General features: G+C 43.2%; 1 protein-coding gene across 4 annotated transcripts in view; it reads left to right on the top strand.

The window, feature by feature from the left end:
• The window catches only part of cep126 (centrosomal protein 126), a 110,582-nt gene that overhangs the window by 12,911 nt on the left and 73,918 nt on the right, over positions 1-23,753 (top strand). For all 4 annotated transcript variants that reach the window (XR_004412296.1, XR_004412297.1, XM_033022357.1 and 1 more), the window contains exon 2: positions 858-977. Coding sequence is in view for 2 of the 4 variants with exons in the window: in XM_033022357.1 (XP_032878248.1) it covers positions 858-977 (120 nt within the window). In the remaining 2 variants the exon portion in view is untranslated. The remainder of the gene's footprint in view (positions 1-857; positions 978-23,753) is intronic.

Below are 23,753 nucleotides of genomic sequence, written 5' to 3'. Positions count from 1 at the left end.
CTGGACTTCCTTCTTAAGTATGTTCCTCAGAAACCTAAACTCTTCCAGGGATACATTTAATCCAGGTTGCCTGTACCTGCCCCATGCCTCTTATTCATTTCCTGACAAGAGCCTTAATTTCGATTGTTATCGAGGCTTCCTTACTCCCACCTGCCATGCCATTCACTTTAATAGGAACATGCATGCCCTGAATTCTAGTCGTCTTATTTTTAAAAGCATGATTTACATCAACATAGTCTTCTTCACTGTTGTAACTCTTTTTATGACTAGATCACCAGTGTGAAATTTGCTTTTTGCTTTTCTCTTGCACATTTTAATTTAAAATTGTTTAAGTAAATCTAGCAATAATATAAACCTAATAATCGTTCATAGTGCTTTAGTACTGGTCTTCCCCAGGTTTCAAATGCCTGAAAATATAAAGGAGCGTTTGGGAGACTAGTGGGATGGATGGGGGTGTATTTGCCAACTGCTGTTGGCCTGCAAACATCTTTTGCCGGATGGGAACAAGACTTTTCCCTGTACTTTCTCTTCCCACCCGCCTGCCCTAACTCAAGCAGAGCCTCGGAAATTGGATCTGCTGTAAAGCTGATCAAATTTGTATATGAAACTTGAGTAATTAGAAAAATTAGAGGCAAATAGTACATTTCCATACAGGTATATAAAGCACCTGTTTAAAGCAGTTTGCATGTGAACTTGTGCATTTGAAAAATAATGTTCCATATCTTGGGTCGAATACATTTATTATTTAAACCATATAAATTGGAATAAATATTTTGACCTAAGCAAAATTTATTAATTTGTCCCATGTTTTGCATGTTGTTATTTCTGTATTTATTCTTAACTCCTGGCCTTTGTAGAAATATAAAAACTCAGTTGGAGCCAGAATGGAATGAAGAACAGCAAAGATTACTGGAAGCACAAAAAACAAATAGGACTAAAGCTCGTAAATTTACATTGCAGACAATCCGCAGGCAGAAGTAAGTACAATATATCAGAATTTGTAACTGTAAGATAGATGATTTTTTTTATCTCCAGGACATAAAGCCAATTAACATTTTCTGATTTCCCCTTTTGCATCTTCAAGTTCAAGTGAGTTTATTGTCATGTGTCCCTGTATAGGACAATGAAATTCTTGCTTTGCTTAAGCACACAGCAAAAATAGTAAGGCATTTACTACAGTACAGATAAATGTGTCCATATACCATGATATAAATATATACACACATGAATAAATAAACTGCAAATAAAGTGCAAATAACAGAAAGTGGTTGTTAATAATCAGAGTTTTGTCCGAGCCAGGTTTAATAGCCTGATGGCTGAGGGGAAGTAGCTCTTCCTGAACCTGGTTGTTGCAGTCTTCAGGCTCCTGTACCTTCTACCTGAAGGTAGCAGGGAGATGAGTGTGTGGCCAGGGTGGTGTGGGTCTTTGATGATACTGCCAGCCTTTTTGAGGCAGCGACTGCGATAAATCCCCTCGATGGAAGGAAGGTCAGAGCCGATGATGGACTGGGCAGTGTTTACTACCTTTTGTAGTCTTTTCCTCTCCAGGGCACTCAAATTGCCGAACCAAGCCACGATGCAACCGGTCAGCATGGTCTCGACTGTGCACCTGTTTCATATCATCTTGCAGGTTTCTGTACCAATATGGGATCTTACAGCTTAGATTGCTTTCTCCAAAGTACTCTCATGTTATTTTCCTGTATTGGTCCTCTACAAGATCAGGCTCTTGCAAAATGCAGTTATTCATACCTTTTCCTAAATTGGGTTTTACTCTTGTCACCCCACAGCTTCTCATCCTTTATTATCCCGGATATCAATCTCAAAATTGTCATCCTTATTTTCAGATTTCTTTGCAGGATTTTCTCGTCTCTCTTAATACTATTCTTTCATACATTGCCTATTCGCTTTCAATTTCCTTTCAGCTTTAAACAAACTTAAAGCTCCTCTCTGTGACTATTTATTTGGTTTTCAATCCAAAGTTTAAAAAAAATCTTTTCTTTTGATAATAATAATAATAAATTTTATTTATGGGCGCCTTTCAAGAGTCTAAAGGACACCTTACAAAAATTTAGCAAGTAGAGGAAAAACATGTAAGCGGAATGAAATAAATAGTAGAGATATGACTAGTACACAAATTAAAGACAGAATTCAATTCAAAACACAATATGAGGCAATTCAAGCACAGATGAAAAGGGAGGGGGACGTGGGGCTAAGGATAGGCAGAGGTGAAGAGATGGGTCTTGAGGCGGGACTGGAAGATGGTGAGGGACACGGAGTTGCGGATCAGTTGGGGGAGGGAGTTCCAGAGCCTGGGAGCTGCCCTGGAGAAGGCTCTGTCCCCAAAACTGCGGAGGTTGGACTTGTGGATGGAGAGGAGACCGGCTGATGTGGATCTGAGGGATCGTGAGGGTTGGTAGGGGGAGAGGAGGTCAGTGAGATATGGGGGGGCCAGATGGTGGAGGGCTTTGTAGGTGAGGACCAGGATTTTGTAGGTGATCCGGTGGGAGATGGGAAGCCAGTGAAGTTGTTTGAGGACTGGAGTGATGTGATGCCAGGATTTGGTGTGGGTGATGAGTCGGGCGGCTGCGTTCTGGACCAGTTGGAGTCGGTTGATGTAGGTGGAGCTGATGCCAAGGAGAAGTGAGTTGCAGTAGTCCAGTCGGGAGGAGATGAAGGCATGGATGAGTCTTTCAGCAGCGGGAGGTGTGAGAGAGGATCTAATTTTGCGGAGGTGAAAGAAGGAGGTTTTAATGACATGGCGGATGTGAGGCTCAAGGGAGAGGGTGGAATCAAAGATCACGCCAAGGTTGCGGGCCTGGGGAGATGGGGAGACAGTGGTGCCGTCGATGGTGAGAGTGGGGTTATTGATTTTGCTGAGTGTGGATTTGGAGCCTATGAGGAGGAATTCTGTTTTATCGCTGTTGAGTTTGAGGAAGTTATGTTGCATCCAGGTTTTTATAGCTGACAAACAGGTGTTGATATGGGAGAGGGGGGGGTTGTGGGGGGATTTGGTGCCGAGGTAGATCTGGGTGTCATCGGCGTAACTGGAAGTCTAGGTTGAAGTGGCGGAGTATCTGACCAAGGGGGAGGATGTAGATGATGAAGAGGAGGGAGCCGAGTACGGAGCCTTGGGGAACGCCTTGAGTGAATGTGGCTGTAGCAGAGGTGTGGTTATGGGGAGAGATGAAGTGGGATCTGTTGGAAAGGTAGGAACGGAGCCAGCTGAGTGCAGAACCTTCAATGCCGAGGTCTTTGAGTCTGGTGAGCAAGATGTTATGGTTCACTGTATCGAAGGCTGCGCTCAGGTCGAGGAGGATGAGGATGTTGAGGGAACTAGAGTCAGCAGAGGTGAGGAGGTCATTGAGGACTTTGAGTAGAGCAGTTTCTGTGCTATGGAGGGGGCGAAAGCCAGATTGGAGGGGTTCAAATAGGTTATACGCAAGGAGGTGGGAATGAAGTTGTGACGCAACGATACGCTCCAGGGTTTTTGAAAGAAAGGGGAGGTTTGAGATTGGGCGGTAGTTAATGAGAGAGGAGGGATCGAGACCAGGTTTCTTTAAGATTGGTGTGACAGCAGCAGTTTTGAAAGCGGAGGCGACAATTCCTTGGGACAATGAGGAGTTGAAGAGATTAGTGAGGTAGGGGCAGAGAACGGGGAGGCAGGACTTCAGCAGGGGAGTGGTTTAAGTTAATGCATAGTTAAGGGCATGTCGCACTTTCCCGAGTTATTCACGAATTCTCCTGAGCTATTCACGAATTCTCCCGAGTTTTCAAATTCGCAGAATGTTCGTAACTAGTCCGTAGGAGGCCGTAGGAGTCCGTAGATATGTTGTGGCGGCTTGTTATGCCAGCCGTAGGTACTCGGGGCTATTTTTTTACTTGTGGACATTTTTCATCATGCTGAAAAAACGTCCCGACTTACCTGATGCCCCGAGTACCTACGGCTTGAGTTTCTGTGATCTTTTTTTATGAGTTCAACTGATCACATGAGTTGCACAAATAAAACTAGCATAAATTCTTCCTTTACGTCTTTTGTTACTTACTTTGAGTTATTTTGGAGTTAATGACATCATGAGAACATGTGATCAATTGTAATGTCTTGTTTGCTTTGTTCTTGCTTATGGGTGTGAAGTTTACTTTACAATTGTTTGTTTCGTTCCTCCTTAGTTCCTATATTTGTTTATTACAAACAAGTAAGTGCTGTTGTGTTGGATTAAGATCAGAAATAAAAATAAATGACAAGGTCTAGGCTATAAAAAGCATTTAACATATTTTCTATTATTCTGTCCGGCATATTTTAATTCTTTAAGCTACTGGAGGGTGTTGAACTTTCAGAATAGTTGCTACCATGATGGTAGAAGGAAATTCGACTCCCTCAAGGAGTCTGAGGGAGCTCTCTCACCTGATGGAGAGACGTCACCACAGGAAGCATGTTCTTTGTGTGTGGCTGCCCTGGAGACTTGCTATGGCTACAGTGAGGAGTTCCTGATCTCTCTGGCAGCATGAAGAATGCTACATATTATATATGTATGTCCCTTTAGAGCAGTGGTTCTCAAATGGTTCTCAAATGGGGGTACGCGTACCCCTGGGGGTACGTGAAGGCACTCCAGGGGGTACGTGAGATTTTAAAATATAGGCCTACATATATGTAGGCCTATATTTTTGCGCTGGTTAGGGGATACTTGGCTGAAAAAATATTTCACAGGGGGTACATCACTGAAAAAAGGTTGAGAACCACTGCTTTAGAGAACTGGCTGTCAAAGACACAAGGAAGTAAAATGATGGCAGCTGCAAGATCTTGCAATAGAACCACACAACAGCGCACACAAGACATGACACAGTGATGTTACCCTTGGAAACTTGGCAATGATATTCCGGGAACCTCAGAATTGAAGAGCACAATCTTTATGACACTCCAAAAAACATGTCAGAGCGACATTTAACACTGCTCTGACGCACCCATAAAAGTAACAAATGGGTTTCTAGGTTCATGTGTGCAGTCTAGAATGAGACTTGTGGGAGGAACAGGGAATAAAAGATAATGGGCAAACCAAAAATAGTTAAGGACAAATCTTATGACCATGGAGAGGAAAAGAATGTTAAGTCTGCCAGCCTCTAATGCTCCTCCCACTGCAAAATTCAGTTCACTTGAAATGTCTTTGCCATTATGCACATACCCATCATCTTGATATTCATGTGCACCCACAGCTGTGCAAAGACTGGCACCCTAACCTAAAGTTGTCGTATCATCTTTAAATCCCTACAGTGCTTGAGCCTTTATCTTTATTGTAACTTCCTAAACTTAACCATTCTGACAATTTTTTTCCTGATTTCAGCCTTGAATATCCTTCCTCCCCCTAAATGACAGTTTACTATTTGTTAACTTGGCAACATGGTCTAGAATTTTCTCTCTAACATTTGTGACTGCTCTTTCCAATTCACTTTCCTTTTATGATCCTTCCTAAATTCAATTTTTTTGACAAAATTTTGACTGTCTGTTAACTGTTGACAAAAAATGCTGGAGAAACTCAGCGGGTGAGGCAGTATCTAGGAGCGAAGGAGTAGGAGACGTTTCGGGTCAAGACCCTTCTTCAACGTATCATCATCATTTGACAATACTTGCTGGATTTTAGAAGGATGAGGGGGCACCTTGCTGAAACTTACCTTAATACTGAAACTTAATAGTGAAAGGCCTGAATAGAATGAATGTGGAGCGGATGTTTCCACTAGTGGGAGAGTCTAGGACAGGGGTTGGCAACCTACGGCCCAGGGGCCAGATCCTGAGCACTACAGCCAGTCCCGGGGCACGCAGGCGACCTAGGAACTGCGGCTAGTCCCGGGGCTCGCAGGCAACCTGAACGCTACAGCCAGTCCCGGGGCACGCAGGCGACCTGGGAACTGAGGCTAGTCCCGGGGACGCGAGGGATCTGGGAACTGCAGCCAGTCCCGGGGCACGCTAGCGACCTGGAAACTGCAGAAAATAATTGAAAAACACGTGAAAAGTATGTATTATTAGTATGTATTATTACTAATTTGTGTATTATTAGTATGTATTATTACTAATTACTAAGTTAGTTAGTATGTGTTATTATTACCATTTATTAACCATGGCAATAAATGTGGCCTGCCATCCGCTCACAAACATAGGTCCTGGGCCCCATGCAAAAAGGATTGCCGACCCCTGGTCTAGGGCCAGAGACTGTAGCCTTAGAATAAAAGCACATAAGGAATTTCTTTAGTCGGAGGGTGGTGAATCTGTGAAATTCATTGTAACAGACGGCTGTGGAGTCCATTAATAGATATTTTTAAAGTGGAGATTAACATATTCTTGATTAGTAAGGTTGTCAGGGCTTATGGGGAGAAGGCAGGAGAATGTGGTTGAGAAGGAAAGATAGATCAGCTATGATTGAATGGTGGAGTGGACTTGATGGGCCGGCCAGTCTAATTCTGCTCCTAGAACTTATGAACATAAAGGGGCTGTCCCACCAGCATGCGACTGCATGCGGCTAGCGTGACGTAACGTGGTCGCTTGAGCCGTAACGGCCTCGCGAGACCGGTCCCACTTCGATCGCCGGACCGTAGGAGTTGTGCGGGACAGGTCCCGACCGCGCGGGGCTCCGAAAAACTGATACTGTCCAAAAATTCCGCGCGGCAACGGCCTGTCGGCCCGCAGCCACATTGAGGCCGTACGCAGCGCCTCGATGCCGTATGCAGCATCTTGACGCTGTATGCAGCGTCGTGAAGGCATACGCCTAGCGCGTGGTGGTGCGCAATGACATCACCGCCCGACGTGCCGTTGCGTGATGACATCACCGCCTGACGCCGTGCAACGTCCAAATTCAGTCGGCCCACCTCCTGCCCAGCTGATTGGTGAGTATGATGTCGGGACCAGCCCCGCACGACTCCAGACGGCTCCGCGGTTGGAAGTGGGACCGGCCCCGCGAGGCCGTACGTCTCAAGCCACCACGTTTGGTCGCGCTAGACGCATGCAATCGCATGCTGGTGGGACAGGCCCTTAAGTATATCGATTGGTATTTTGCCAACCATATCTCAAATCAGTGCCTCTAAAATACAAAACTGCATTTCAAAAACAATAGCCTATTTATGTTGGTCTAAAGATGACAAATGACAAACTACATTGGGGATAAAAATAAAAACAGAGTGAAGTAAAGGGGAGATGGAGATTAAGGGCACGGATAGCATAACAAAGAGAGATGACAATCATGGAGGAGAAAAGTAATCGAACCAGCAAGATCAACATGAACTGAAGGGAATAAAATAAAAAACTGCTGGAGGAACTCAGCAAGTCAGGCAATATTCATGGAGGTCAATGGACAATTCATGTTTTGGTCAAGACCCTTCTCAATGATGCAATTATTTTTATGATGTGATTTTCTATAATGCAAGCTGTCTTAGGAATATGTTGCATTTTGGCAGAACTCTCTGTACAGAGCATCTGGATAACTTTCCCTCCCTCTGAATCAACAAATTGGCAGAAGCTCAAACTTTAACCCATCACTTCTGAGCCAAAGTTTGTCAAAGTACAAACATTTACATCCAAGGTGTCATTGAACCTAGTGATATTGATCAACTACCATGACACAAAAGATACATCAACACCTTTTCATCCCTGTTTTACTTTATTTAATTACTTGATTTAATCCTGTCACTATTGCCCAAACACAAGTCCCTGGCTGACCAATGTCTACATTCTGTGGACACTACACCCGATTGTTCTGAGAGTACACAGACTTCAGCTTTGTGTTCCCAGCTAACAGCATAGTCACCTTGCATCAATTAATCATTTCTAGTTGATTTCTCAATCAGCTGGATGACTACTTATTAATTCATTGGAATTTATAACTGAAAGAATAAGATTATCCTACAAAATTATATTAACCTAATGTTGCCAAATGTCACACTCAATAAACAGTGTGCTTATAATATGTGCATTTAACTGCACCACACATTTCAATTATCCGAGTTGAACTTCATTTGTCAATTAGAAACTTTCTAAATTCTTAATATAAGTTTTTAACAACATTAGTCACAGCACTGATCCTTGTGGATCAAAACGACCTATCTTCTTCAACCGTGACAAGTCACAAATTAGAATTCAGTCTTTAGAAATGTTGGTATTGCATCTGGGGAGGACAAGCAAGGCAAGGGAATCCACAATAAATCATAAAACCACAACCACATACTGAGAAATGGAGAGATCAGGGAGCCCAAGAAATGCATTTCAGCAGATTTTCAAAAGTACTCGGACAACTAGCGATTGTGGTTTAGCAGACAGATGGAACACCTTTGTTGGTTATAATGTAGGTTTAAAGAGCAAGTATTTCACACTGTAATTGTATAAATATAAATAAGTCCAAGCTAAAAATTGCCTATATTACCCCACTGTACAAGAAGGGAGCAAGTCAGAATAGTGGAAAATATAGGCCGGTTTGTCTGACTTCATTGGTTGGTAAGATTTTAGAGTCCATTATAAAGGATGAGGTTACGGAGTACTTAGAAGTTCATGATAAAATAGGCCGAAGTCAGCATGGTTTTGTGAACGGGAGATCTTGCCTGACGAATCTGCTGTAATTCTTTGAAGAAGTAAATAGCAAGATGCCCTAAATTTTCAGAAAGCCTTTGATAAGGTACCACACGCGAGGCTGCTCAGGAAAATGAGAGCCCATGGTATCAAAGGGCAGATACTCGCATGGTTGGCTAAATGGCAGAAGGCAGAGTGGTAATAAAGGGGGCCTTTTTCTGGTTGGCTGCCAGTGACTAGCGGAGTTCCGCAGGGGTCGGTGCTGGGGCCGCTATGCTTCACGTTGTATATTAATGATTTGGATTAGGGGATTGAAGGCTTTGTGGCCAAGTTTACAGATGATACGAAAATAGGTGGAGGAGCAGGTAGTGTAGAGAAAGTAGGGACTGCAAAATGACTTGGACAGGTTGGGAGAGTGGGCAGAATAATGGCAGATGGAATATAGTGTAGCAAAGTGTGGAGACATGCATTTTGGTAGTAGGAATAAAGGCGTAGACTATTTTCTAAATGGAGAGAGAATCCAGAAATCGGAGGTGTAAGGGAACTTGGGATTACTGGTGCAGGATTCCCAAAAAGTTAATTCGCAAGTCAAATCGGTAATAAGGGAGGCAAACATTATGCTAGCATTTTTTCAAGAGGGATAGATTATAAAAACAGGCTGAGGGTCTGAAGTCCAAAATCACCAACCTCAACGACTACCGGCCGGTTGCCCTGACTCCATTCCCCATGAAGTGCTTCGAAAGGCTGGTCCTCTCCCATATTAAATCCAGCATCCCTGCCTCACTGGATTCCCATCAATTTGCATACAGGGCAAATAGATCGACAGAGGATGCCATCTCTCTGGCCCTTCACACTGTCCTGACTCACCTGGACAGACAGGGCACGTATGTGAGGATGCTCTTCATTGACTATAGCTCTGCATTCAATACGGTCATCCCCACCAAGCTCACCACCAAACTCCACCAGCTAGGCCTCAGCTCACCGATATGTGCTTGGATCCTGAACTTTCTCACGGAGCGACCGCAGGCAGTGAGACTGGGCCCGCACCTGTCCTCCACCATCACCCTGAGCACCGGCACACCACAGGGTTGTGTACTAAGCCCCATGCTCTACTCCCTCTTCACTCACGACTGTGTCCCTGCATTCGACACCAACACCATCGTGAAGTTTGCAGACGACACAACAGTGATTGGTCTGATCACCAACGGTGATGAAACAAACTACAGAGCGGAGGTGCAGAACCTGGCGGACTGGTGCGCCAATAACAACTTGGCACTAAACACCTCCAAGACCAAGGAGCTGATTTTTGACTTCAGGAGGTCCCATTCTGGAGAATACGCCCCAATCTCCATTTATGGGGAAAGTGTGGAGAGAGTGTCCAGCTTTAAGTTTCTGGGCACTCACATTTCAGAAGACCTCACATGGTCCACAAACACCGCCGCGCTGGTCAAGAAGGCACAGCAACGACTGTTCTTCCTGAGGACATTAAAAAAGACTGGTCTGCCCCAACAGCTGCTGACAACGTTCTACCGCTGCACCACAGAGAGCATACTAACGTATGGCATCTCTGTGTGGTATCTCAGCTGCACGGAGGCGGAGAGGAGAGCTCTTCAGCGCGTCGTCAACAGAGCGCAGAGGATCATCGGGACAGAGCTACCAGCCTTGGAGGGCATCTACCACACGCGGTGCCTCAGGAAGGCCCTCAGCATCCATAAGGACTCATCACACCCCTGCCACGGTCTGTTTCAACTACTTCCCTCCGGCAGATGTTACAAGGCCTTCTACGCCCGAACCTCCAGACTCAGGAACAGTTTTATCCCAAGAGCTATAGCGGCTCTGAACCGGCCCTAATGAGTGCCCCCCCACCCACCCCCTTTGGACAGTCTCCCTCAGATGGTCACGTCAATCAATTCAGCTTGTTTATTTATGTATTGTATTTATTTACCTTTCTTGCACATCAGTGGAGCTGCACACTAAATCTCGTTGCACTGACGTGCAATGACAATAAAAGATATATTATTATTATTATTATTATTATTATTATTATTATTATTATTATAAGGTGCTAGTCAGGCTGCATTTGGACTATTGTGAGCTAGTTTGGGCACCAAATCTGAGGAAGGATGTGTTGGCTCTAGAGTGGGTCCAAAGGAGGTTTACAAGAATGATTCCAAGAATGAGTGGGTTACCATATGAGTGTTTGATGGCACTGGGCCTGTGCTGGAGTTTAGAAGGATGAGGGGGTACCTCATTGAAACTTACCGAATGGTGAAAGGCTAGGATAGAGTGGATGTGGAGAGAATGTTTCCACCTGTGGGAGAGTCTAGGAATAAGTTATCAGCGAAGAAAGAATAGGGAATCCTGGTTCCCTAACTGGTAAGTGGTTTAAAAAAGACAAGAGGAATTACATGGATTTGTTTCCTGAAAAATAACATCAGGAAATGTAAGGTTCCATTATCGCACACCTGATAAGAGCAATCATATATATGCTCTTATATATCTATTAAAACTCTATGTGTGTGTGTATGTGTGGATGTGTGTGTGTTATTTTGCATGTGAAACGTATCTCCTCGAAAACCAGACGCAAAAATGCGGAGATTTTTACTATTTCGATAGGGATTTAACTTATGAGTTCAGAAATCCACTCCTTGGTCAATTATTTCCCCAGATTTTGAATAAAATTGATCACAAAACTCAATTTTTAAAATCTAAACGGCGCTCACCAGCTGCTGATGTCACAATGCCCACATGCCGACCAATCCAGGCCCACCTGCCTCCAGGCGCCGCCCCCCTCCCCCGCCACTGTGGACAAAAGCCCCACGCCCCGCCCCCCTCCCCCGCAGCTGGACTCCCACGCCTGCCCGCCCGCCCGCTCACTCCAACCCCCACCCCCCCCCCCCCCCCTGTTCTCAAAATGCTCTGCAGATCAGGAGGTCACCGTAGGTCACAGCCGGTCACTGGCTTGAACATGGCGGCAGCAGTTATTGTCGCGCGGGGCATTACTCCCTCTGGGAAACCTGAAATTCCTCCGTTGATCGCAGGGGGAAGGGGAATCGTCACGCGTGAGCTGCCGAGGCTCTCCACGTCGCCCGAGGTCGGCCCCGTCAGAGCCGCCCGCTCACCGAGTTCAGGTCCGCCCTCTCCCTCTCTCTCCCCCATCCTCTCCCCCCTCCCTCCCGCTGCAAACACAACGTGCTGCTAGTCGCGCCTCTCGCAAGTCCGTTGATTAAAACCTTGCGACCCCCCTCCCCCTCCCCCTCTCTCTCTCTCTCCCCCCTCCTCTCTCTCTCTCCCCCACCTCTCTCTCTCTCTCTCCCCACCTCTCCCTCCTCTCCCCTCCCTCCTCTCCCCTCCCTCTCTCCCCCCTCCCTCTCCCTCCCCCCTCCCCCTCCCTCTCCCACCCTCCTTCTCCCCCTCCATCTCTCCCCCTCCCTCTCTCCCCCCCTCCCTCTCTCCCCCCCTCTCTCTCTCCCCCCCTCCCTCTCTCCCTCTTGTAAAGCATAGTTTAGTTTAGTATAGTTTAGTTTAGAGATACAGCGCCGAAACAGGCCCTTCGGCCCACCCGGTCATGCCGACCAGTGATCTCCGCATATTAATACTATCTTACACACACTAGGGACAATTTTTACATTTACCAAGCCAATTTGCCTACAAACCTGTACTTCTTTGGAGTGTGGGAGGAAACCGAAGATCTCGGAAAAAACCCACGCGTCACGGGGAGAACGTACAAACTCCATACAGACAACACCCGTAGTCGGGATCGAACCCAGGTCTCCTGCGCTACAAGTGCTGTAAGGCAGCAACTCTACTGCCGCTGCGCCACCGTGCCGGCTCATAGAAGCATGCTCTTCAGCCCACCTATTCTATGTTGTCCATCACACCAATATATATGAATCCCACTTTCCTGCATTAATCCCATATTTCTCCATGCCTTGCTCAGTTGCCTGAGGTGTTGTTCCTGCCTCCACCGCCTCCCGTGCCAGCTCATTCCTTTTACTGACCATCCTTTATGTAAACAAAATACATCTGATCTCTTTTAAACCTCCTCCCTCCACCTTAAACCTATTCTTTCTAGTTTCAGACACCCTACTGTGGGAAATACACTGGCTAATTACCCTATCAATGCCACTCGTCAATTTATTTACTTCAATCACATTACGTCTCACCCTCCTTCACTCCAGGGAAGCCAATCCCATCCTCCCCTAATCTCTCATCATATTGCGAGCTCTCCAGCCAGACGACGTCCTTGTGAATCTTTCCTACACTATCTCTATAACTAAATCAGGTCCTTTCTAGAGTGTTTCGTTTGGTTTGGATTATTGTCATCAAGTGACTTGAGCTGCAATGGAAAGGTTTTGCTTGTGTGCTCACCAATTAAATCAGATAATATACTATGTACGGATAAAATCAAGCCACATACAAGTACAACAGGTAGAGAGCAAAGAGATAAATAGCAGAATGTAGACTATAGTTTTCAGCATTGAAGCATTACAATTCCAGAGAAAATGTACGATGTCCGCAATGAGGTAGATTGGAAGATTGGGACTACTCCATTGCTTATAAGAGAACTGTTATATGTTTCAAACTTTGGATCTTCTGCCTGTCAGGAGCCCACCGGAGTGAAAAAGGTCCTTAATTATGTTTGTTGCTAACTTGAGGCAGCATCCAGAATTGCACACAGTGCTCCAGTACTGCCTCGCCAAAATCATAGAGATACAGCTTGGAAAATGGCCCTGTGGCGCACCAAGTCTGCGCTGACAATCAAACACCCATTTGTTCCACTTCTACATTCATCCAGTTTTGTTTTTTATTCTTCCTGCCTTCTCATTAATTCCCTTCCAGGTTTGACCAATCACCTACACAATTGGGGCAACTTATAGTGGCCAATTAATCTACCAATGTGCACATCTTTGGGTTATGGGAAGAAACCAGAGAAACCCGGATGGGCAAAGCACAAACTCCACACTGACAGGACCTGAGGTTAGGATTGAACACCAGTCTTTGGTGCTGTGAAGTACTAACTAGCTACACCATTTTATTAAAAATCAGCTTAGCCTACTTTCAGTTATCTGACACTTCTACTTAATTTGTTGTTTTACTGGTAGTCTGTGACTAGGCCAGCATTTATTGGTCATCCCTAACTGTCCTCAAGAAGCCACATTCAAGAGGCCGGAGAAGATGCCTAGTTGTTCTACAACTAAATTGGACAACGAGGTAAGAGAGCATGCCCCAGCCTTTTAGATGTTGCACTAAAGATCCTGATGGAAGTGGGGGAAAGTGTCAGAGATATCTTATAGCGAGGGGTTAAAAAGGTTTTGATGATGGGAAGATTAGTGTCAGGATCACTAGAGCTGTATGCAGGGTTTTAAATAACCATACAAACCTGTCAGTCTTTGTGTCTCTTAAAATCTACAAATATCATATTGTATCACCAGTTCCAACTAGTGCTCAATTTGCCGTATGACGATCACTCACCTACTGACAATTTCTACCGAATAGGATGTAATCAGCATAGAAAATTAAGTCTGAAGAAAAGTCTTGACCCGAAATGTCACCTATTCCTTCGCTCCATAGATGCTGCCTCAGTCTAGCATAGAAAATTATTTCAGTACCTGCCATTAATATAATTGCAGTAGCTGTAAACGTATGAAATTTTAAAATAGTTATGGAAATTGCACAAAAACATAGAAAGGCAGTAAAAACTAGAAGATATAAACCAAAAACAAACATTTTATAGTTGATGTAGACACAAGGAACTGCAGATGCTGGTTTACTAAAAATGACACAAAGTGCTGGAGTAATTCAACAGGTCAGGTAGCATCTGTGGAGAACATAGTTAACAGAGAACATGTGTTCTCCACAGATGCTAACCAAGCTGCTGAGTTACTTCAGCACTTTGTGTTTTATTTTACAGTTGACATCTATATATTACTAAATCTCTGATCTTGACCGCTTTTGGCCCACTGTGGCGTGATTTCCGAGAGAACGCCGCCACCTACGGCCATCATTTTTGGCCACCTCGCTCAGAGCCCCCCTCTGCCTTTCGGGATCGGAGGATTTTTCCCATCGATGAAAAATCAGAGAGATATTAATGTTTTAAAAAGATTTGCCATTCCCTCTGCTGCCCCTGCTGGTGGGAGGGGGAGGGACTATAAAACCCGGAAGTGGTGTGCCTTACTCACTCTTCAAGATGGAGGAAGCCAGAGGGTCACATTTCTCTGAGCTGTGAAAACCACTGAACACATGTCTACTCAACTGTGTGCCCTTAATGTGGTTCTAAAATGCATGCAAAAAGTGTCTATTGGTTCTAAAATGCTTACAAAAAGTGTCTTTTTTGGTTCTAAAATGCTTGCAAAAAGTGGTCTAATGGTTCTAAAATGCTTGCAGTAAGTGTCCCTATTGGTTCTAAAATGCTTGCAAAGAGTGTCTATTGGTTCTAAAATGCTTGCAAAAAAGAGTCTATTTGTTCTACAATGCTTGCAAAAAATGTCTCTATTGGTTCTAAAATGCTTGCAAAAAGTGTCTATTGGTTCTAAAATGCTTGCAAAAAGTGTCTATTGGTTCTACAATGCTTGCAAAAAGTGTCTTGGTTCTAAAATGCTTTCAAAAAGTGTCTCTATTGGTTCTAGAATGCTTGCAAAAAGTGTCTATTGGTTCTAAAATGCTTGCAGAAAGTGTCTCTATTGGTTCTAAAATGCTTGCAGAAAGTGTCTATTGGTTCTAAAATATTTGCAAAGAGTGGCTCTATTGGTTCTAAAATGCTTGCAAAAAGTGTCTATTGGTTCTAAAATGCTTGCAAAAAGTGTCTATTGGTTCTAAAATGCTTGCAGATAGTGTCTATTGGTTCTAAAATGCTTGCAAATAGTGTCGATTGGTTCTAAAATGCTTGAAAATAGTGTCGATTGGCTCTAAAGTGCTTGCAAATAGTGTCGATTGGTTCTAAAATGCTTGCAAATAGTGTCGATTGGCTCTAAAATGCTTGCAAATAGTGTTGATTGGTTCTAAAATGCTTGCAAATAGTGTCGATTGGTTCTAAAATGCTTGCAAATAGTGTTGATTGGTTCTAAAATGCTTGCAAATAGTGTCGATTGGTTCTAAAATGCTTGCAAATAGTGTCTATTGGTTCTAAAATGCTTGCAAATAGTGTCTATTGGTTCTAAAGTGCTTGCAAAAAGTGCCTCTATTGGTTCTAAAGTGCTTGCAAAAAGTGCCTCTATCTATATTACTAAATCTCTGATCTTGACTGCTTTTGGCCTACTGTGGCGTGATTTCCGAGAGAACGCCGCCACCTGCGGCCGTCATTTTTGGCCACATCGCTCAGAGGCCCCCTCTGCCTTTCGGGATCGGAGGATTTTTCCCATCGATGAAAAATCAGAGAGATATTAATGTTTTTTAAAGATTTGCCATTCTCTCTGCTGCCCCTGCTGGTGGGAGGGGATGGGACTATAAAACCCGGAAGTGGTGTGCCCCACTCACTCTTCAAGATGGAGGAAGCCAGAGGGTCACGTTTCTCTGAGCTGTGAATAACACTGAACACATGTCTACTCAACTGTGAGTGCTCTTAATGTGGTTCTAAAATGCATGCAAAAAGTGTCTATTGTTTCTAAAATGCTTGCAAAAAGTGTCTATTGGTTCTAAAATGTTTGCAAAAATGTCTATTGGTGCTAAAATGCTTGCAGAAAGTGTCTATTGGTTCTAAAATGCTCACAAAAAGTGTCTATTGGTTCTAAAATGCTTGCAGGAAATGTCTCTATTGGTTCTAAAATGCTTGCAAAAAGTTTATTGGGTCTAAAATGCTTGCAAAAAGTGTCTCTTGGTTCTAAAATGCTTGCAAAGTGTGTCTCTATCTATATTACTAAATTTCTGATCGCTTTTGGCCCATGTGGCGTGATTTCCGAGAGAACGCCGCCACCTACAGCCGTAATTTTTGGCCACCTCGCTCAGAGCCCCCCTCCGCCTTTCGGGATCGGAGGATTTTTCCCATCGATTAAAAATCAGAGAGATATTAATGTTTTTAAAAGATTTGCCATTCTCTCTGCTGCCCCACAGGGAGGGGGAGGGAGTGGTATGCCTCAATCACTCTTCAAGATGGAGGAAGCCAGAGGGTCACGTTTCTCTGAGCTGTGAATAACACTGAACACATGTCTACTCAACTGTGAGTGCCCTTAATGTGGTTCTAAATGCATGTATAAAGTGTCTATTGGTTCTAAAATGCTTGCAAAAAGTGTTTATTGGTTCTAAAATGTTTGCAAAAAGTGTCTTTTGGTTCTAAAATGTTTGCAAAAAGTGTCTATTGGTTCTACAATGCTTGCAGAAAGTATCTTTTTTGGTTCTAAAATGCTTGCAAAAAGTGTCTAATGGTTCTAAAATGCTTGCAGTAAGTGTCCCTATTGGTTCTAAAATGCTTGCAAAGAGTGTATTGGTTCTAAAATGCTTGCAAAAAGAGTCTATTGGTTCTACAAAGCTTGCAAAAAGTGTCTCTATTGGTTCTAAAATGCATGAAAAAAGTGTCTATTGGTTCTAAAATGCTTGCAAAAAGTGTTTATTGGTTCTACAATGCTTGCAAAAAGAGTCTCTATTGATTCTAAAATGCTTGCAAAACGTGTCTATTGGTTCTAAAATGTTTGCACAAAGTGTCTATTGGTTCTAAAATGCTTGCAAAGTGTCTATTTGTTCTAAAATGCTTGCAAAGTGTCTATTTGTTCTAAAATGCTTTCAAAAAGTGTCTATTTGTTCTAAAATGCTTGCAAAAAGTGTCTATTGGTTCTAAAATGCTCACAAAAAGTGTCTATTGGTTCTAAAATGCTTGCAGGAAATGTCTCTATTGGTTCTAAAATGCTTGCAAAAAGTTTATTGGGTCTAAAATGCTTGCAAAAAGTGTCTCTTGGTTCTAAAATGCTTGCAAAGTGTGTCTCTATCTATATTACTAAATTTCTGATCTTGACCGCTTTTGGCCCATGTGGCGTGATTTCCGAGAGAACGCCGCCACCTACAGCCGTAATTTTTGGCCACCTCGCTCAGAGCCCCCCTCCGCCTTTCGGGATCGGAGGATTTTTCCCATCGATTAAAAATCAGAGAGATATTAATGTTTTTAAAAGATTTGCCATTCTCTCTGCTGCCCCACAGGGAGGGGGAGGGAGTGGTATGCCTCAATCACTCTTCAAGATGGAGGAAGCCAGAGGGTCACGTTTCTCTGAGCTGTGAATAACACTGAACACATGTCTACTCAACTGTGAGTGCCCTTAATGTGGTTCTAAATGCATGTAAAAAGTGTCTATTGGTTCTAAAATGCTTGCAAAAAGTGTTTATTGGTTCTAAAATGTTTGCAAAAAGTGTCTTTTGGTTCTAAAATGTTTGCAAAAAGTGTCTATTGGTTCTACAATGCTTGCAGAAAGTATCTTTTTTGGTTCTAAAATGCTTGCAAAAAGTGTCTAATGGTTCTAAAATGCTTGCAGTAAGTGTCCCTATTGGTTCTAAAATGCTTGCAAAGAGTGTATTGGTTCTAAAATGCTTGCAAAAAGAGTCTATTGGTTCTACAATGCTTGCAAAAAGTGTCTCTATTGGTTCTAAAATGCATGAAAAAAGTGTCTATTGGTTCTAAAATGCTTGCAAAAAGTGTCTATTGGTTCTACAATGCTTGCAAAAAGAGTCTCTATTGATTCTAAAATGCTTGCAAAACGTGTCTATTGGTTCTAAAATGTTTGCACAAAGTGTCTATTGGTTCTAAAATGCTTGCAAAGTGTCTATTTGTTCTAAAATGCTTTCAAAAAGTGTCTATTTGTTCTAAAATGCTTGCAAAAAGTGTTTATTGGTTCTAAAATGCTTGCAAAAAGTGTCTATTGGTTCTAAAATGTTTGCACAAAGTGTCTATTGGTTCTAAAATGCTTGCAAAGGGTGTCTATTGGTTCTACAATGCTTGCAAAAAGAGTCTCTATTGATTCTAAAATGCTTGCAAAACATGTCTATTGGTTCTAAAATGTTTGCACAAAGTGTCTATTGGTTCTAAAATGCTTGCAAAGTGTCTATTTGTTCTAAAATGCTTTCAAAAAGTGTCTATTTGTTCTAAAATGCTTGCAAAAAGTGTTTATTGGTTCTAAAATGCTTGCAAAAAGTGTCTATTAGTTCTAAAATGTTTGCACAAAGTGTCTGTTGGTTCTAAAATGCTTGCAAAGAGTGTCTATTGGTTCTAAAATGCTAGCAAAAAGTGTATATTGGTTCTACAATGCTTGCAAAAAGTGTCCATTGGTTCTAAAATGCTTGCAAAAAGTGTCTCTATTGGTTCTAAAATGCTTGCAAAAAGTGTCTCTATTGGTTCTAAAATGCTTTCAAAAAGTGTCTCTATTGGTTCTAAAATGCTTGCAAAAAGTGTCTATTGGTTCTAAAATGCTTGCAAATAGTGTCTATTGTTTCTACAATGCTTGTAAAAAGTGTCTATTGGTTCTACAATGCTTACAAAAAGTGTATTTTTTGGTTCTACAATGCTTGCAGAAAGTGTCTTTTTTGGTTCTACAATGCTTGCAAAAAGTGTCTATTGGTTCTAAAATGCTTGCAAAAGGTGTCTATTGGTTCTAAAATGCATGCAAAAAGTGTCTCTATTGGTTCTAAAATGCTTACAAAAAGTGTCTCTATTGGTTCTAACATGCTTGCAAAAAGTGCCTCTATTGGTTCTAACATGCTTGCAAAAAGTGTCTATTGGTTCTAAAATGCTTGCAAAAAGTGTCTATTGGTTCTAAAATGCTTGCAAAAAGTGTCTATTGGTTCTAAAATGCTTGCAGAAAGTGTCTCTATTGGTTCTAAAATGCTTGCAGAAAGTGTCTATTGGTTCTAAAATGTTTGCAAAGAGTGGCTCTATTGGTTCTAAAATGCTTGCAAAAAGTGTCTATTGTTTCTAAAATGCTTGCAAATAGTGTTGATTGATTCTAAATTGATTGAAAATAGTGTCGATTGGCTCTAAAGTGCAAATAGTGTCGATTGGTTCTAAAATGCTTGCAAATAGTGTCGATTGGTTCTAAAATGCTTGCAAATAGTGTTGATTGGTTCTAAAATGCTTGCAAATAGTGTTGATTGGTTCTAAAATGCTTGCAAATAGTGTTTATTGTTTCTACAATGCTTGTAAAAAGTGTCTATTGGTTCTACAATGCTTACAAAAAGTGTATTTTTTGGTTCTACAATGCTTGCAGAAAGTGTCTTTTTTGGTTCTACAATGCTTGCAAAAAGTGTCTATTGGTTCTAAAATGCTTGCAAAGGGTGTCTATTGGTTCTAAAATGCTTGCAAAAAGTGTCTCTATTGGTTCTAAAATGCTTACAAAAAGTGTCTCTATTGGTTCTAACATGCTTGCAAAAAGTGTCTCTATTGGTTCTAACATGCTTGCAAAAAGTGCCTCTATTGGTTCTAACATGCTTGCAAAAAGTGTCTATTGGTTCAAAAATGCTTGCAAAAAAGTGTCTATTGGTTCTAAAATGCTTGCAGAAAGTGTCTCTATTGGTTCTAAAATGCTTGCAGAAAGTGTCTATTGGTTCTAAAATGTTTGCAAAGAGTGGCTCTATTGGTTTTAAAATGCTTGCAAAAAGTGTCTATTGGTTCTAAAATGCCTGCAAAAAGTGTCTATTGGTTCTAAAATGCTTGCAGAAAGTGTCTATTGGTTCTAAAATACTTGCAAAAAGTGTTGATTGATTCTAAAATGCTTGAAAATAGTGTCGATTGGCTCTAAAGTGCAAATAGTGTCGATTGGTTCTAAAATGCTTGCAAATAGTGTCGATTGGTTCTAAAATGCTTGCAAATAGTGTTGATTGGTTCTAAAATGCTTGCAAATAGTGTTGATTGGTTCTAAAATGCTTGCAAATAGTGTTGATTGGTTCTAAAATGCTTGCAAATAGTGTTGATTGGTTCTAAAATGCTTGCAAATAGTGTCGATTGGTTCTAAAATGCTTGCAAATAGTGTCTATTGGTTCTAAAATGCTTGCAAAAAGTGCACCTATTGGTTCTAAAGTGCTTGCAAAAAGTACCTCTATCTATATTACTAAATCTCTGATCTTGACCACTTTTGGCCTACTGTGGCGTGATTTCCGAGAGAACGCCGCCACCTACGGCCTTCATTTGTGGCCACATCGTTCAGAGCCCCCCCCCCCCCCCCCCACTGCCTTTCGGGATCGGAGGATTTTTCCCATCGATGAAAAATCAGAGAGATATTAATGTTTTTTAAAGATCTGCCATTCTCTCTGCTGCTCCTGCTGGTGGGAGGGGGAGGGACTATAAAACCCGGAAGTGGTGTGCCTCACTCACTCTTCAAGATGGAGGAAGCCAGAGGGTCACGTTTCTCTGAGCTGTGAATAACACTGAACACATGTCCATTCAACTGTGAGTGCTCTTAATGTGGTTCTAAAATGCATGCAAAAAGTGTCTATTGTTTCTAAAATGCTTGCAAAAAGTGTCTATTGGTTCGAAAATGTTTGCAAAAATGTCTATTGGTGCTAAAATGCTTGCAAAAAGTGTCTATTGGTTCTAAAATGCTTACAAAAAGTGTCTATTGGTTCTAAAATGCTTGCAAAAAGGGTCTCTATTGTTTCTAAAATGTGTGTGTGCGCATTGTCTGTCTGTGCATGCGTATGTGTGAGTCTGTGGATGAGTGTCTGTGTGTGTGTGTGTGTGTGTGTGTGTGTGTGTGTGTGTGTGTGTGTGTGTGTGTGTGTGTGTGTGTGTGTGTGTGTGTGTGTGTGTGTGTGTGTGTGTGTGTGTGTGTGTGTGTGTGTGTGTGTGTGTGTGTGTGTGTGTGGTGTGTGTGTGTGTGTGTGTGTGTGTGTGTGTGTGTGTGTGTGTGTGTGTGTGTGTGTGTGTGTGTGTGTGTGTGTGTGTGTGTGTGTGTGTGTGTGTGTGTGTGTGTGTGTGTGTGTGTGTGTGTGTGTGTGTGTGTGTGTGTGTGTGTGTGTGTGTGTGTGTGTGTGTGTGTGTGTGTGTGTGTGTGTGTGTGTGTGTGTGTGTGTGTGTGTGTGTGTGTGTGTGTGTGTGTGTGTGTGTGTGTGTGTGTGTGTGTGTGTGTGTGTGTGTGTGTGTGTGTGTGTGTGTGTGTGTGTGTGTGTGTGTGTGTGTGTGTGTGTGTGTGTGTGTGTGTGTGTGTGTGTGTGTGTGTGTGTGTGTGTGTGTGGTGTGTGTGTGTGTGTGTGTGTGGTGTGTGTGTGTGTGTGTGTGTGTGTGTGTGTGTGTGTGTGTGTGTGTGTGTGTGTGTGTGTGTGTGTGTGTGTGTGTGTGTGTGTGTGTGTGTGTGTGTGTGTGTGTGTGTAGTGTGTGTGTGTGTGTGTGTGTGTGTGTGTGTGTGTGTGTGTGTGTGTGTGTGTGTGTGTGTGTGTGTGTGTGTGTGTGTGTGTGTGTGTGTGTGTGTGTGTGTGTGTGTGTGTGTGTGTGTGTGTGTGTGTGTGTGTGTGTGTGTGTGTGGTGTGTGTGTGTGTGTGTGTGTGTGTGTGTGTGTGTGTGTGTGTGTGTGTGTGTGTGTGGGTGTGTGTGTGTGTGTGTGTGTGTGTGTGTGTGTGTGTGTGTGTGTGTGTGTGTGTGTGTGTGTGTGTGTGTGTGTGTGTGTGTGTGTGTGTGTGTGTGTGTGTGTGTGTGTGTGTGTGTGTGTGTGTGTGTGTGTGTGTGTGTGTGTGTGTGTGTGTGTGTGTGTGTGTGTGTGTGTGTGTGTGTGTGTGTGTGTGTGTGTGTGTGTGTGTGTGTGTGTGTGTGTGTGTGTGGTGTGTGTGTGTGTGTGTGTGTGTGTGTGTGTGTGTGTGTGTGTGTGTGTGTGTGTGTGTGTGTGTGTGTGTGTGTGTGTGTGTGTGTGTGTGTGTGTGTGTGTGTGTGTGTGTGTGTGTGTGTGTGTGTGTGTGTGTGTGTGTGTGTGTGTGTGTGTGTGTGTGTGTGTGTGTGTGTGTGTGTGTGTGTGTGTGTGTGTGTGTGTGTGTGTGTGTGTGTGTGTGTGTGTGTGTGTGTGTGTGTGTGTGTGTGTGTGTGTGTGTGTGTGTGTGTGTGTGTGTGTGTGTGTGTGTGTGTGTGTGTGTGTGTGTGTGTGTGTGTGTGTGTGTGTGTGTGTGTGTGTGTGTGTGTGTGTGTGTGTGTGTGTGTGTGTGTGTGTGTGTGTGTGTGTGTGTGTGTGTGTGTGTGTGTGTGTGTGTGTGTGTGTGTGTGTGTGTGTGTGTGTGTGTGTGTGTGTGTGTGCTGCTTGAAATGCTGTGAACTTTGCCTGGAGTGCTGTGAGGTTCGACTTGCTGCCTGCACTCCGTGATTACTTTTGAGGTAAATGCTCAGATTTTCTTTGTTAAAATTTGACTGCTTAATCTCTCTATATTAAAATTTTCTTTTTTTTATATCAAAAGCAAAGTGTTATCTAGAGGCAGTGAGCAGCAGAACACAGCAAGAGACACAACAACAAATAACTTAATAAATCTCATCTTTAACATTTAAATTGTTATATTTTAAGTCATTCACATTTTAAACTTTAATAAATCCTTTTTCCACTTACCATGCCTGCGTGTTCTTCATCACAATAGTAACCTAATAGGCAGGAAGGGTTGCGCTGTCGGAAAGAGCCACTAAGAGTGCATGGGGGGAGATTGAGGGGAGATGGACTGAATGCGTGTGGGGGAGGGGAATGGCATGGAGCAGAGTGCGGGGTGAAGGGAGGACGAATGACTGAGTGAACTGCCACCACCAGCCATGAGAGACTGGGCTGCCAGTCCACCAGCCATGAGTAAGTGAAATGCCAGCCCACCAGCTGTAAGTGACTGAAGTGCCAGCCCACCACCCATGACTTAGTGAACTGCCAGCCCATCTGCCATGACTCACTGAACTGCAAGTCCAAAAATCCATTCAGTCCACAATGTCTATACTAGCCCTCTGGAAACCAGTCCCTTTGACCCCCAACACACATACTAGCGCTCCAGAAAGCCCCCCCCCCCCCCCCTGCAATATTGGAATTGGTGCAGAGGTGGAATATTGCATTGGGGGACCAGCCCTCCCATGTGAAGCTGGTGGCCGACTAGGAAAAGGGGAGATGCAGCGAGACCTGGGTGTCATGGTACACCAGTCATTGAAAGTGGGCATGCAGGTGCAGCAGGCAGTGAAGAAAGCGAATGGTATGTTAGCTTTCATAGCAAAAGGATTTGAGTATAGGAGCAGGGAGGTTCTACTGCAGTTGTACAGGGTCTTGGTGAGACCACACCTGGAGTATTGCATACAGTTTTG

Source organism: Amblyraja radiata, chromosome 6 (assembly GCF_010909765.2).
Source record: "Amblyraja radiata isolate CabotCenter1 chromosome 6, sAmbRad1.1.pri, whole genome shotgun sequence".
NCBI lineage: Eukaryota > Metazoa > Chordata > Chondrichthyes > Rajiformes > Rajidae > Amblyraja > Amblyraja radiata.
The sequence above is the reverse complement of the archived record's forward strand: the minus strand, read 5'-3'. Positions and strand labels throughout refer to the sequence as shown.